We start from the raw sequence: 16,397 nt of genomic DNA, 5'->3' as shown, positions 1-16,397 counted from the left end.
TGCAAACTATCCTGACCTGATCAGAAGGTGAAAAACAGAAGTTTAAATCAGATTCAGGTAGACACAGCAGGGTAAGACAATGACATGCAGGGGGAGTTAGAACAGATTGTCAGTATCTGGTTTCATTATTTTATTCTCAGGAGAATTTCAAAGACCTCTGAGAAAATAGGACACTGTCATTGAATCGGGGATCATTGGGTCTCTCTGTTTCAAAGTTTGCAAATGTGATTTGTTGAGAGGTTATCTGGACCTAGAGGTAATTTTTTGATTTATAAGAAAAATTTTTAACAGATCTCAATTTTCAACCTATATTTCATCTCTCTCTCTTCCTCCTACCATCCCTCTACTCCCTATCTCTGACACTCTGTATGTGTCTCTGTCTGCTTTTATCTATCTATCTATCTATCTATCTATCTATCTATCTATCTATCTATCTATCTATCTATCTATCTATCTATTATCTATCTATCATCTATCAATCTATCTATCTATTATCTATCTATCTATCTATTGATCTATTACCTATATCTATGTGTGTATGCATCTCTCTCTATCTCTGTCTCTGTCTCTCTGTCTCTTTCTCTCTCTCTCTCTCTCTCTCTCTCTCTCTCTCTCTCTCTGTGTGTGTGTGTGTGTGTGTGTGTGTGTGTATGGGGTAGGGGTGCTTTATCATGTCCACCCTCACTTTTCACCTTGTTTGAGACAAAATCTCTTTCACCATCACTTCTTAAAAAAAGAAAATGATATTACATAACATCATCTTAAGAAAGATATATTTTTCTTCTATAAGGAGGCTGATTTGGTTGGAAGGAACTGAAGTAGATGGGTACAATAGAAGTGAGAGAAAATGTTTGACCACCTGTTAGGTATCATTGACTGGGATGATATTATACTATCTAATTCGTAGCTTATCCAATAGAGGCATCTAAATGTTGCCTTGTCAAGCAGCATTCCAGTGATACTTTAATTCCAACTTCGAGAACAGAGTCAATAGATGTTTGCATTAAATGTCCTGTACTGGATCAATATGGGGCCTCCTCAATGTCGTTAATTCTTGTGTCTTCCTTATTCATTCTATCCACAAATGCTTATCTCATTTATTCATTTGATTCTCTAGCAAAGAGAATCACTTGTTCAATGCTGGAAACAGAGTTCACCAGTAAATCTCAGGGTGTTTATGGAAATGAAATTGGAAACAAATCACACTTGAGAGAGAAAGAGAAAATATTCCAACCAGACAACTGAGGTGCCACCATAGATTAGAATGCAGCATTTTTTATTGTAAAAGTCCATATGCTAGGCATTTTTTTTTGTGTGTGAAAAGGTTTGCAAATACATAGACAGGGAGCAGCTGATGATTAAGACAGGGATGATGTATAATATATATATATTTATCCATATTGTCAGTGTTATACACATGTTGGAATGCTAGCTTTAATTTTTATTTCCATGTCCCAATTGCAAAACACATTTCAAGTTGACAATAATACCTTGTTTCTCACAAATTAAATTTGCCAGCAACTCTCCCAAAGAGTCAACATTGACTATTTTGACATTTTAAAATGAGAAATTAATCACTTATTTACATCTGTTTGAGGTTAGACACTAAAGCACTGGCATAATAAAGGTTTGTAAAACCAGCAGCTGAATGTTTTCAAGATTCGTCCAGATGAATTATAACGACTTCGTGTGGTTTCTATTAACAGAGGCTTTCTTTAACTGTCTTCCTACTATCTATAGTGTTACTTTATGATTTAACATTGATTTGAATCAATATTTTTCTTAAAGAAGAACTGACCATAGGGTCATTTTTTAGAAAAACAAGAATTCAGAATAGTCACATTAAGGTCCAACTCATCATGACTGAAGTCAGCCAATCACGCCATTTAAATACTATGGGCAAAATGAGCCCACAGTCAGAGGCTCTATGTCCTCCATGCAAGTCACTTAATATTGTTCCTGTTTTTAATTTAACCTTCAGTACATTGTTTCCAAGCATACTGTATACCAGTCAGGTATGAATATTGCTCATACTTTCATAGGTTCAGAAGCAGAATTTTTAACAGATATAATTAATTCTTTTTTAAAAAAAAAATGGGATAATCAAGAACTCTATGCTTAATTCAACAATTGCTACTTCGGTATAGGAAATAGATATTAGTTTTAAAATAAATACACTTTGCCTAAAACAAATTTTTGAAGATGAACATATAAGCTACAGTTCTTTAGATTCTCTGGTTATTTCTACAGATACAGAAGCATCACATGTCAACAGTAATGTGAAAAAAAAAATGAACCACTTGTTCTGGGTCAGAAGAAGTTATTCACCAGACTGCAAGAGTATGCATTGCTCCCAGCCATATTTATTGAGCACTGACTATCTGCCAGGCACAGTGCAAGATGTTGAGAAGTAAAAGAAGAAATGACAAGGACTCTGCCTACAAGGTGTTCACAGTCACTAGAAGCAGATATTGAAATAGAGAGCAAGTTCTGTTGAGAACGCACATCTTCAAAGTAAGGTAAAACATTAGCAAGCACATACAGTTACTTTATATTCTAGTGATAAAGTTGGGCATATTTAGAGCTGTCAAATGTCAATCAGCCTAAATTGTACTTAAGGTGTTTTAATGTCATACAAGACAAACATAATTTTAAAACCTGAATTTTCATGCATGAGGGAGAAGGTTGTGAACCCCCTTCAATTTCAAGCCCAAATTTTTATAATTATATTAATATATTATTTTATAGCCCAAAGAAATAAAAAAAAGACAATGCTATATGATGATAACATGAGTTCATTTATTTTGGCTCTAAAGAGATGCATGCATTAAACCTGAAGCATTCTACATTACTGAAATATTTACATCACTGTACATATAATATGAAGGAAATTTGCTTTCTACCTTGGAATAAAGGTATAATAGAGTTCTAATCTAGGCTTTTCTATTGTGATTCTTCACAGATAGGGAGGTATTCTAATTTTTTCCAGTTTACCACAACTTGATCCCAAGTGAACATAGTACACAGTTTTATACCTTTTGTACTAAACTATATATGAGTCAAAGACTGATAATGCCACTTTAAACCCTCCCAGCTTCCACTGTTTTCATTGCTGTTGCTCAAAGGTATCTTGCTCAGTGTAACAGCTCTTGTCCTAACTTTACTTTGCCTTGCAGGTTTGAAGGACAGTGCACGCTGAAATTCAAATTACAATAACCACGGATTGGGCATGGATAGTATGACATTATATGTATTACTAGGTTGAGACAGAGAAACACATTCAGTGACCACATTGGGGATTATATTGTTGGACTTAGAAAGTACATTTTCTCTCCATAACATTCAGCGAATAACACCTCTATCAATAAAACCCATACCTCTTTACAGATAAAGATAGGAGACCCAGTAAACAAGATTGAACAAGCAAAAGGCGGTAGGGAAGAAGATCCGAGCATAGGAGTCCATTTTGGCAATGCGAATATGTATCCTTCCATGTCTCCAGGCTCCTGTTCGGCAATCTTCAAAACAGCAGAAGAAACTGGCACAGTCCTTGCCATCCAAACACTCATAGCCATATTCTTCATCCCTCTCTTGAAGGTGTGTGGCATTGTTCATTTGAATGGTTGCTGATCTGGGACGAATATCAATGGTAGGGGCCTGAGACAGGGTAGGTAAGGAGAGAGAGCAAAGTTAGTTACACTGGAGCTATATAACACAGTCTTTCCACAATGTCATCAATGAGATGATGAATCTGAAAATGAGTATTCAGAAAATTGCTTATGACATCGTGATCTAACGATGGTAAAATTGAACTCAGAAAGATAGCACGGTTGCAGGTTTCAGACTTTGCGCTTAAGCAGTGCAGCTGGAAATAATGTCATCAAGCTAATAGCTACAGCAAGACTATTGACCACCAAAAGAAATCAAAGTATAAAGATTTAAATCAAACTACATGGAATCTCATTCTAGTAATTATTAAATGTTAAGCCGGTTACATGAAGCTAGTTAATGATGCTGCAAGTGAGTAAAATAGAGAAATAAAAATGCATTGATTTTCAAATCAAATTGCATGTCATGCTAACTTAGAGGCAAATAGGTCCCATCATACTGAACAACTATACTGAACAATTTTAGTAGCAAATGCTAGTACTCATGGAGAAATAAAGAAGATTGTTGATTTTATGCAACAAAAATTTAATTTATGTATCAAAAGTATGCAGTTTGTCTAGCATTCACTAACTTAAAACTATCAGTGTTTATATATATTGAATGAGATTGATAATTACCAAAAAGAAGTCATTACTTTTAGTTTTTCTTAGCAAAATGAACTGCAGTTAATGACAAGGTAATCTAAGGTTCAATGCATGACCAATAATAAAATTAAAGCAAAACTCAAAGCTTATATTTTGGTAGCTTTTAAAATATCTGGATATAAATTGTAGTTTCTAAATCAGTTATAAGAGAGAACAAAAATTTTGTTTAAATATTTTACAGAGCCAACAGGCCTAGCAATTACCCTGGCAGGAAAGGAAAGGGAGTTTAACCTACAGTCTGATAAATGCAGTTTTATTAATATAAAGTTCTCAGGTATATAGAGATTAAGTTCATAAAACAAGTTTTAAATCTCATTTTAGTTAGTCTTTACAGAGTTAAACTTTAGCTTTAACAGTATTTATATATATGAATATGCACATGTATATGTATAAAATATATGTAAATTATAACAGGTGAAATGAATTTTATTAAATATATATTATGAGTCTTGGACTTGGGGTTTATAGAAGACTTGTTATATATGCTCACTATTGGCCTTGTGGTTTTGAGCTGAAGGTAGAACCAAAACAGATGCAAATTATGTCTAGTTACTGAATCACCTCTTGAGGTATGTGTAGTGTCCTTCACCTTAAGTGTACCAGAAACTAGTAGATTATTTAAATATTCACTCATTAAAACAATAAAGCACCATGGGAAGCATTAATAGTTAATTCAGCAGTCGCATGCAGTGAAATTTCCATTCCAAAAACAGTATACCTTGAAGGAAAACATCCGAAGAAGCTTTGGATTTGTAGACAGAAAAGAGAATTGCATATTTTTTTTTAAATAAGAAAAAATAGGAAAAGAAAAAAAGAGAAAGAGAAACAAAATAAGACAAATTAAAAATACATTTTGAAAACACAGTAAGTAAAATGAACTGAAAGCATAAACACAGAAGGTGGACTCTAACTCTGCCATACTTTGCATAGCTAAAGTTACAAAGCGAAATTGTTGGGATTGGTAATTCAATCTTTTACAAATGACCCCACAAGTACTGGACTATGAAAGCCAATGATGTCAGTTGCGAGGAGGATGCCTCCTACTGAATACTTGCCTGTAGAAAAATAGTGTGAATTGTGTGATTATGTTTAAGAGGACCCCATATGTGAGTCCTGACATTGAGCATGAAGAGCATATCACACAGGAAAGAAAGTTTTCAGCTTCTTCCACCTTCACCATCTAGACTAGTGCTGGTAAATAAACAAGGGGACTTACAAGGAGAAAGTGCATAAGATTCTCCAGGAATTACATATTCTTGTTTTCTCTGCTCTCTTTTCCTATCTGCTTTCTTTCTTTCCCCCTCCTTGTTTTTTTCTTCTGCTCTTGCTATGCACCTAGCTTAAAGAATCCAACTATTTCTGTCTCTGTAGCAATTTCTACACTGAAGTGACACAGCTGATAAGGGGAGCCAGGAAGCTTTTGCTAAAGGACTTGAGCCTTCACCTAAAAGCCTGCCTGCCTCCCATCCTCATCCCAAACGAGTATCAGCACAGCCCATCTTATTTGAGGGAAAATGACCTAGGAAATGAAGGAGAGAGACAAAGTAGAGGAACAAAATTTCAAGCAAGAAAAATCAAACAGGAACATGAAAAGATGGAACAGTAGAGACTGAAGAACATACAGGGAAAAGAAGGACCACACACAGTACAGTCAATATTTGGGACATTAAAATACAGTCAATATTTGGGACATTAAAATCGAGCATTTCCTTTTTTCATTAACCAGTAAGAAGAATGATGCTATTTTATTTACTATCCACCAAGTCTTACTTGCAAACAAATGTGTCATCTGTCAAATTTCTTCAGAATTTCTGAGGTGCATCGGGATAAATGTCAGATGCAAATAGTTTTCTATAGCAACCCCTCAGTTTATGGTCAGATAGATACCCACTGTGATGTTGCTCATGCCTCTCAGAGCAGAAAACCAGGGAAGGATGTCAATCAAGAAGGTAAAACCATTACTCCTGTCAGCCTCTCAAAAGGAGATAAAATTTTACTGTCACGGGGACTCCTGTGACAGAGACATTAAGCCCAGGTGGGTAAGTGAATATCTAAGTGCTGTCCTCAACATTCCCAGTAAAAAGCAAAGCTCTACTTATCTATACGTATACCTTATCCTTTTGTTTTAAAGGTCTAGTACAATCAGAAGTCATCTTACCTGTCTCCAAATCAAGCAGTTACCAAAAATAAAATCAGGTTGTCAACTTCCATTGCCATCCATCAAGGTTAAGAACCTTCTTGTGACTTTTTCTAATGTTTTTATATTTCGTTGGTTTATTGATCTTCATCACAATTTTTATAGAAGCTTTATTTGACATGTGTTTTTAATATATTCATCTTATTTTATATGAGAAAGCAGAGACAAGAAGGTCCACACTATCTCAACTCATTTGTTTTGGAACCAAAACAATACATGTAGGGATACAAATGAGTAGAAATATTTTAGTAGTAAAAATGCATATGCCTGCATAAACAAACACATACACACACACATGTGCACACACATGCACACATGCATTCACACACACACAAACACACACACACACATATACCCCTACACATGTGTGTGCACACACTTTAAGTTATTTATAAATTGGTATAACTTAAACCAATTACAAGAACCTTAAATTTGCAATGCCTTTGATGTGGATTTTAATTAAAAATATTTATGTAAAAATATTATAGCAAATTTATCAGAAACATCAAAGTCCTTGAGATATAGAAAAATAACTCAAACACATATGCATATCTGAATATTCTTTACCCTCCACCCCTCCACACACACGTAGAAGACAATGGATAATTACATTTGCAAAAAGAGTCTAACTTAAAGTATCTTGGAAGTCTGATCTAACTAGTGATCATAACTAAACCTTTATGTACTGATTGATAGCTAACTTATTTTCTTTTCATCATGGAGCTCAAAGCACTGAGCCTCAGTGTGGAGTTGGGCTAACCACATCAAACCCAATGACCTGTCCTCATGAAGAGTTCAGTTGTCCCAATACAAAATGATACATACAGGGTTTTTCTTCTTTTTGTCTTTATCCTTGCTTGGCTTCCGGTTGCTGACAAAATAATGCAGGGTGCCATACTCCACCAAAGCAGAAAACACAAAGATGAAGCAAACAGATACAAAGAGATCCATTGCTGTGACATAGGAGACCTTGGGCAGAGATTTTCTGGCTATGGTGCTTAGAGTTGTCATGGTCAGGACAGTAGTGATTCCTATGGAGAGCAAAATAAAATAAAATAAATCACATGGTGGCATCAGTGATATCCTAGAGCATAAGGGGGATGATGCTCTGTCCAAGCTCCCATAGGATAGAGATACAATAAAAATGTGAGCAGCCTTACATCAATTGCTTTAAACTGGACTACATTTTAAATTTTCATATGTATTTGTAAATATAGGAAAATATATAGAATGAAATCCCAGGAAGTTGGAAGCTATTGAATCATCTGGATTCGGGAAGTAATGTGGTTCTTGGGGTTTCCACCAGCAGCTATTAGTAGGAGGATTTTCATAAGATTTTTATTGGCTTTTACAGTGTTAGATTTAGGGTGGAGGATGGTAAAATAGTGTGTAGTTTTATAAGGTTTTGTGACAGTTAGATAATGTATTAATGTATGTGTACTGTATTATTTTGGGAATCTGGACTTCTATTGAAGGGTTCATGTGATAAGAGTCTTCATCTTGATGCTTTTGGGACATGTAGGAACTTTAGTGGCATGGGAGGAAGTTGGAGAATTGGAGGTGTGCAGTTGAAGAGATATTAAGATGCCATTACCTCACTCTATGCCTCATCTATCTGCGTAACATAAGCAGGTTTCCTCCTTGATGAATTTCAAAATGATGTTCCATGGCTCAGAACAACAAGGCCAAATGGCCACATTCTGACACCATTGAAACTTTGAACTAAAAATAAATCTTTCTTGCATTCATATTGATTTATTTTATATACTTGCTACTCTAATAGAAAACTGCCTACCCAGAGCACTGACATCTAGTAAAATCCCAAGTATGGTTACATATTTGTGTTGTTTATTATGGAGATGATCTACTTCCTATGCTAAAAGAAACTAATTAGGTTGGGTACACATTAATTCAAATTGGACTCCTTGATTGTACCTAATTGCCACTTTTATTTTTGCAGGGACCTTTAAAGCTGATATGGAAACTGAGCTTTTATTTCCACAATCAGGCCTGAATCTATATTTGAAAGTTGAAAATGTGAAAATGCAACTATTTTTGGTGGAAACTACAGAGGAGTTCATTTTAGAAGACCCTGCATGTAACACTTAATTCAAACAAATTCTGACACATAACGTAAGTACTGATCTCACAAAGCACAGAGATGTTATTTAAGGACTCAAGAAGGTTCATCATGCTATGTGTAGCTTGAGGAATTCTTTCATCATATTTCCAGGATTCTTCCTGGTGGGGTCACAGAAAAGAAAAGCTATGACAATAGGAAGGAGAGAAGTCATGGTTTTACCTGACTCACCAACCACCAATAAGGTAATGATGTGACTTTGAAATCCAGTTTTACTGACTGGACAAATTAAATTTCTATTACCTTGGCAAGAGAAATGAGACACAGAGCATTTGCTAATTACTCCTGGTTTTGGCATGAAGTGAGCTTCTCCAGGATGCTGTCTTACCTTAGAATATTTGAGTGAAAAATACCAACATGTGTTTTCATCTTTCTGTGTGCCCACTCTCACTACAGCGTGATTAACTTTTACCAGCCACCAGCTGTGCACCAAACCACATCCACATGTTACAAGATCCAGAAATATGTCATTACAAATTGACCCATATCTCTGAGTGTTCTTAGGACTTCTAACATCATACAAGTCAGCTGTATTTGTTCAATGATGAGAAGTTCAAAAGCTGCATATGTTCAAGGTAATTTCACTTAAATCTTGATGATAAATATCTGGAAAGGTCACAGAGCTTCACAAATATACAATCATGCTTCAAAAACTAATGACAGACTTGACTCTTTGGGAACTAAAACATTAAAACACAATAGTCTAAGACCTGGGCTAGGCTTGGGGTAAATTAAATAAAATACCTTGCGGGTGGGAATATTTTACCTGTACTTCCCGAACATTCTTAGTGATGGAGATGTACTACAGTACTTAAGAAGCACTAATCTAAAGAACTGAGAAAAATTTAAAAGAGATGAACGTTCAGCTTGGCTTCTTTTCTTTGGTGACAAATAGAATTCAGTAAGTCCTCACACCCAGGACAAACCAATGACGAGTTTTTCAAGTTGCAGGTCTGTTACAAACTCATTGTGTTACTTTGTGGATATTACTTAACATTCATCACATTTGCTCATTTATCTCAGGCATAAAATATGATAATTTGTATTATTTCAGCTTCTGTATTTGATGTTAGCAAAGCATAGAAACTGGGCTAGAAACATTGAGCATCCCTGATTAATACACCATCAAATAAGAACCTGCTTCCTGCCTTATGAAGGGCCCTCCATCAGCACATCTTTTTTTCAAACGGTTTGTTGCTAGACATGGTCATAAAAGATATATTAGTGAAAAGAATCTGGTCTTCAAAAGGAAAGACTGCCTGAAATATTTAAAAAAATAATTTGGGAAAGATGGTTTGTTGGAATATACCAGCACACTTCTTATACCTAATCATAAATATGAAATTTTCACTGAATAATCAGTGATGCAGTAGCACGTTGGAAGCTCTATGCCAGGGATGAGCAACATGTCTACTATTTCTTCTGAGATGGTGACACACTAAAAAGAAATACTCTTCCAGTGTTTTGCTTAACATACTTGGAGTTTGTTTCGGTATGTAGCATTAGACAGGATATTTGAATTGTTGAATAGGATTTGTAACACAAAGTACTGCATATATCAGAAAAAAATCAAAATAACTTCATTTTGAAACAGATGGGAAACTAAATTGAGTTTGGAAAAGGACAGATATGCAAATGTTGTTTTTTTTCCTCAGTAATCACTTCTGCCTTCAGTTTAATAACTTGGTACAGATCATTTTGTCAGAAGTGATAAGAGTCACTACCATTTTTGAAGCATTTCAATGCTCAGTGTGCTTTGCATAAAATACGTTACTTTAGCCCAATAAAAACCTGCAAGTTATGAATCAGGAATCCTACCTGTTTTACATGTGAGGAAAACGTGGATTGGGGATAATGCAGTTTATTGTATACCCCTATTCTACATATGGCTGGGAATTTAAATTACTGGACCTTATAATCTGTGTTCTTCTACGACTTTCCCCAGCAGGGAGTCAGCAAGACCTATATTACCAGGTTTGCACATAGCTAAGGGGGAGTATTGAGGATTTATATGTAGTCTGTGGATGGAGATTATAATGCTGGTGTGAGTCAGGTTTGCTTTGCGCTGTAGAGTCTTCTACAAATAAGCAAAAGATGAAAATTCTAAGATATGGATTACCATATCTAAAATCCTGACTAAATTACAAATAATTATAAAATAATTCCACTTCCTAGATTAGTCAGTAAGTGTTTCTCTCTTATTAATCATTTAGATGGCTCTTCTGGAAAGATCCAATTTGTCTAATTATCAGCACACTAATCATTTGTGTTGGAATTAACCAAGAGTGGTGTGATAGGAAAAAAAGGAAGAGTTGACACTAGAAAACAATTGTGCCCTACTCACTGTGCTTCTTTTCCAAGAGTACTTCTACTTTGTCAGATCTCCAACTTGGGTATCATCACTAAGCAGATAATTGAGAAAGGATGTGTGTGGTAAGCTCTCATGAATATGCACTGTGAGAAAACCACAAAGTTCTCTTGAAATTAAGTTTTTGTTCAGTTTTTATTTTATTTTATTTTATTTGCTGTTAATTGTACTAAAGAAAACCTATGCTAATTAAAAAATATAGAACTAGAGAAGCAGTAAACTTTAAATAGAATAGGTAGTAGATAGATAGATAATCATATTGGCTCATTAAAATAATAAAACATGGATTTTCATTTTGCCTTTGAATTCAGGGCAAACCCACTTAGAAAGAAGTATAAAGACTCCTTTTCTTGGGTATTTATATTGGATGACCACAGCACCTAGAAATACATCTCACCTAAAGATGTTCTGGCAGGAACAGCATCCTTATTGATCCAGAAGGACACCCAGGACAGGACCACAATGAGTGTGCAGGGAATGTAAGTCTGGATGGTAAAGTATCCCATTCTTCTGCTCAGATCGAAGTACACAGACATCACCACATAGTCACCTGAAAGAGAAAGACTGAGCTATGGACACAGACATTACCACATAGTCACCTGAAAGAGAAGGACTGAGCTACGGGAATGTTCACTAAACACTGTGCATATGTTCAACTCTTACACATACACACTTAGTTTCAGACTTTATAGGAGAGCTAACTTGAAAGCTCTTTTCAAACTACTTGGGCAAAAAGGCAATAACAAAAGTATGAAATACAAACCAGCCTGAGATGAAGCCAAGCCCTTCTAACATAAATGGTACTTTCACGGATGAAAGAAAGTATTTTTGAATACTAAAAGTATTCCTTCTTCTGGATGATTCCGGATCTTGACCTTCTATATGTAACAACAATGTACAAGGGTTTCTGTTGGGTGTGAGTGGTAGGATATCCTCTATGCCCTAAGCCTTGCTTGTGGGTCATGTACCACACATTAAGTAACATTTACACATATTACTTCTATATATACAGATGACTAGTCTTGGTGATTGAGACTTACAAAATAATATTTTACTCAAAAATTATAGTCCCTTTCTCAAAATGAGATATTTCCTTATGATTTTACTGAATCATATAGTATTTTCATAGCAATTGTGTTCGTTCATGACTACACTTTCATTTGAGTGCTGTTGATATTATAAGTGCTGTCATTTGAATTTATGTGCATGCATGAATTCCTGGCTAGTGCCTATTTGCCCCAGGACCATACAGTCAGTACTTAGCATAGTGCTTGAGAGAAAATGGGCAGTCCTAATATTTGATGATATATTCATAAAATTATAGTGAATATTTTAAAGTTCAAGAAGCATATTATAAAACATTTGGGTTTTAAAAGTGACTGTGGATATAGTATGACATTTAGACTAACAAAGGGTGATGTTAGGAGTTGAGAAAAAATGAAATTCAGGAAAAGGTCACATGAAACATGAAAGGCTGTATACAGTTATTGTTTGTTTTTCCTAGTTTGGACTATTATAGTACTTCTTTTCTCCATTGTTGAAGTAAAATTCAGTGAATTCATGTAACTGATAACGAAACAGTAAAACTGAAATAACGATCCATTGCTTCTGAATGACGATTCTAATGGAACAGAAGTCTTCTGAGACATGTAGACTCTGAGATGATGCAAGTGTGTATATGAGTGACTACCTTACTCTCAGCATGTGATATTTGTATTTGTCAGTTTCTTGCAATAGGTTGACTTTGTATTTTTAAAGAATTCGCAGACAGCCAGTGTTATACAGTATAGCCAACCAACAAACTAGAAAGCAAGCAAAAAGTCAAAACTAAACTAAACCAAGCAAAAAAAAAAAAAAAAACAACAAAAAAACCTTCCTGTGTAATAATTTATATGAAAAATTCAAGAAATGAATTTTAAAAACTCTGATGAATTAAAGAATAGTCATATAGCTATTCCTGAAAATGATATACTTAAGACAATCTAAAGTCAATGGATTTGGAAAGTGAACATGAGTAAATTGCCTGTGAAACTACTGTCACCAGCTTGTACCATTCCTATAAAACAAACTATTGTACCTCTCAAAATTACAAGATGCAACACAGCTTATCTTTCAAATAATCTACACTTATACCTTCAAAATAAAGAATTTTGAAGAAATAATAAACTATTTTTATTTTTGTATTTTGTGAGCAAGTGAGAGCCTATACATTTACATGGTCTGATTCCTCAAAAATTAACTTTAATTTTGTTCACCATTAACGAGATTCTATTCTTGGTTTGATTCTCCATTTCCCTGAAGGGTCTAGCCTCTCACAGTTTGCTTATCTACCAGCCTCTATTATAAGTTCATGACTTCTGAACACCTACGTTCCTTGCTTACAAACCCTATACCTTTTTCAGCAGTGGATTACGGATGCAAAACTAAGACCAAGCCACTTAAAAGCAAAGCAGCTTCAGAGAAACAGCATGATGCCTGTCTTATCGACAAGACCACATCACATTTTATATGCTGTATATGCTCCTCTTATGGCGAGGAACTCTGAAAATCTAATCCTCTTAAAATGCTGCATCAGTGAGTTCCTCAAGTCTCAAAGGTTAAATGCTAAGCAAGTCAATGACGGTGACACTTAAATCTACCTGTGCCATTGATAAGTCCTGACACTTAATATTTAAAGTCATAATACTTCATAAGTTAACCCCATCTCTGTTTATACATAGAGAGATACGTTCTATAATTAAGGGCATGAAACCTAAAATTGAGTTAATAAACACAAATGTTAATCCTTTTTCTTATTTTTTTTTGGGGGGGGGGAGTTTTCTATGACTGGTTTGAAGAGGCAAACCTTCAATGACACTGAAGAATGAGGCTCTAGTTACTGTTTACCTATGGTAATAAACAGTCATATGAAAGCATTGAAATCCTGTAGTTAGTAAGTGTTTGACAAAAGCCAATGATACAAATAGCACAACTGTTAAGATTCACTGGATTTTAGAGAAGGCTGCTGAATTAGATCAGCCTATAAACATCCTAATTAAAAAAAAATGGAAATAAAGGGATATGTTATGGCAGGAAGGAAATTTTACCTTTGTTACAACAGGAAAGAAAAGCTATATCTTCCATTCAAATTATTGAAAATATAATTTGACCAGGGAAGACCATCTGAAAATCTTGACTACAGACAAAAAGATGGAGATTGGCAGGATCAACAAAACAGAAAATATATTCGCTGATCCTATTCATTGAAAACAGCTCTGAGACTGGCTGAGACATAAAAATGTCTTTGCATAGTCAATAGATATTGTTGAAAACAAAACCTTCAAAACTTTTCATACCCTTCCTTTTCTTTTAATTTTAATTATTATTATTATTTTTTGACAGGATTTCTTTGTGTAGTCCTGGCTGTCCTGGAACTCATTCTGTAGACCAGGCTGTCCACGAACTCAGAAAGTTGCCTGCCTCTGCCTCCCAAGTGCTGGAATTGAAGGTGTGCGCCACCACTACCCAGCTCATACCCTTCTTTTAAATGGTATAAATGAAAAGTGATATTACAATCTGATATATAATCCAAACTAACTTTTAAAGAAACACGGATGTATTTTACCTGCTCAAAGATCAGAAAACCATCCTTAATTGATCTGTTAAGTGAACCAGGCACATTACGTACAAATATCTTCATGGAACAATATATTGCTTCTATGGTTTATATGTTACAGAATGGAAAGCCAAGAGGACAGGCAACCTTTGGAGATTCTGAGATGCTAAGACTTCCTGTTCCAGCTCCCTGCCTTGATCCTACCTCAACTATACCGAAGCCGTTTCCTCTAAAGACTTGATTCCTGGACAACCTCAAAACAGCTAACACACTTGGTCCAGATTCTTAAACTCTTCCAGTTGGAACTTCATTTAAGCATGTACTTTCTCAGCACACAGAGACTGGACATGTGCTATAACTAGCTTTCTTAAAACTAACCATTTTTCTAATTTTTTTGGATCCCCCCAAAAGAATCTCTTGGTCTTAGTTCAGCAGGAAGCAATTATATGAAGTCTGTCATCCTGATCCCGTAAGATGAGGTAGATCTGGTCAGTGTAGAAGTTATAGATATGTTGTCACTTTAGGGGATGATTATAAATAATTATGGTCTTGGATATGGAGTAACTGAAATAAAGAGGTTAGAATCAAAAGATTTCTTTTCTGTTTCCTTTCCCTTTATCTTTTCTTCCTGCCTTGAGTAAGGAAATGGTGGTTGAAAACAAAAGGAGAGGATATAGAAATATTATAAGAAATTAGACAAAGTGGGGTAGATTATTTAATGTACTCTGAAGTCCAAGAACATTTTTACATGTATAATCTTACATTGAAAAATATCTTTATACTTCGATGCAAAATTGAGGTTATATTTTGTGACATGGGTACAGAATTTTGAATATTTATATAGGTTTAAGGTTTTTATTGGTATAAATCTTTGTATACATTGATACAAGATTGTAAATTTAATTTTGTTCCAACATGATTATTTTATGTTTCAATTCTTGTATAGCTATTATGCCTATGCAACCCATTTAAACTACAAGGTTTAATCCCAGTCCTTACTACCTGCTATTACAAACTCTTTAATTAAGGAAAGCAAGTTGATAGTCAGTCAATAAAACTCTTAGGGTTGAGTACTAGATGGTCACTGTTTTACTCTTAGCTGAAGTTTTTGGGATTTATGATGATGCTCCTGGTCTAAAAAGATATTTTCAGATTGATAATGCAAGTTAAGATAGAGACTGTTTTAGATACAGAACTCTGAACTCACTAGAAGAGGATACAAAATAGAATATTTCTCCTGAGTTGCCAAATACAAACAGACTGGACTTTTATAATGTGCCTCTTATCTAATAATTTTCATAATTGTTTCATAGTTGTACCTACTGTATATTGTTCTCATTGTAAGAGAAAGAGCCTTTTTATTTAGACAGAAAAAAACGAAGGGAATTGTTGAGGTTCCGTTTGTTGCGATGCATATATGATAATGCTACACTCTGTACCCAATGGTCTAGACCAGTGAGTGAATTCTCAGTTACCAGCTTTTTCTTGTGCAAACGTTGTTCCTTAATTTAAAACTATTGGTGAAATAAAAATGGCTATAACCAATTACTGGATGGATTATAGGTGGGTAGGTTTTTGAGTTACCTGATTGAAGTGAGAGAGAGGAGAGTACTGTGAGGTGAGGAGAGGGCACCATGAGAGGAGGGAGATATACCATGAGCACATGGCTAGGAGGAACAGCAAGTATTTGGGAAATACCACTGGGAAGGTAGCAGGGCCAGCAGTTAGAAAAGCGATTTATTCTGGGTCTCATTTGTAAGCTAGTCATGAATAAGCCTCAATTG

At 35.0% G+C, this 16,397-nt stretch overlaps 1 protein-coding gene across 2 annotated transcripts in view; it reads right to left on the bottom strand.

The window, feature by feature from the left end:
- Nucleotides 1-1,259: 1,259 nt before the first annotated feature.
- The window catches only part of Gabrg2 (gamma-aminobutyric acid type A receptor subunit gamma2), a 91,520-nt gene continuing 76,382 nt past the window's right edge, over nt 1,260-16,397 (bottom strand). Inside the window, exons 7-10 of one of the 2 annotated variants that reach the window (XM_021175702.3) lie at nt 11,416-11,568; nt 7,336-7,541; nt 5,032-5,055; nt 1,260-3,657 (exon numbers count right to left, since the gene is read on the bottom strand). In XM_021175702.3, coding sequence (XP_021031361.1) covers nt 3,382-3,657; nt 5,032-5,055; nt 7,336-7,541; nt 11,416-11,568 — 659 coding nt within the window. In that variant the 3' untranslated portion in view covers nt 1,260-3,381. The remainder of the gene's footprint in view (nt 3,658-5,031; nt 5,056-7,335; nt 7,542-11,415; nt 11,569-16,397) is intronic. The other variant, XM_021175703.3, reaches the window with a different exon arrangement.

Source organism: Mus caroli, unplaced genomic scaffold (assembly GCF_978045245.1).
Source record: "Mus caroli unplaced genomic scaffold, Mus_caroli_1 scaffold_13, whole genome shotgun sequence".
Lineage (NCBI taxonomy): Eukaryota > Metazoa > Chordata > Mammalia > Rodentia > Muridae > Mus > Mus caroli.
The sequence above is the reverse complement of the archived record's forward strand: the minus strand, read 5'-3'. Positions and strand labels throughout refer to the sequence as shown.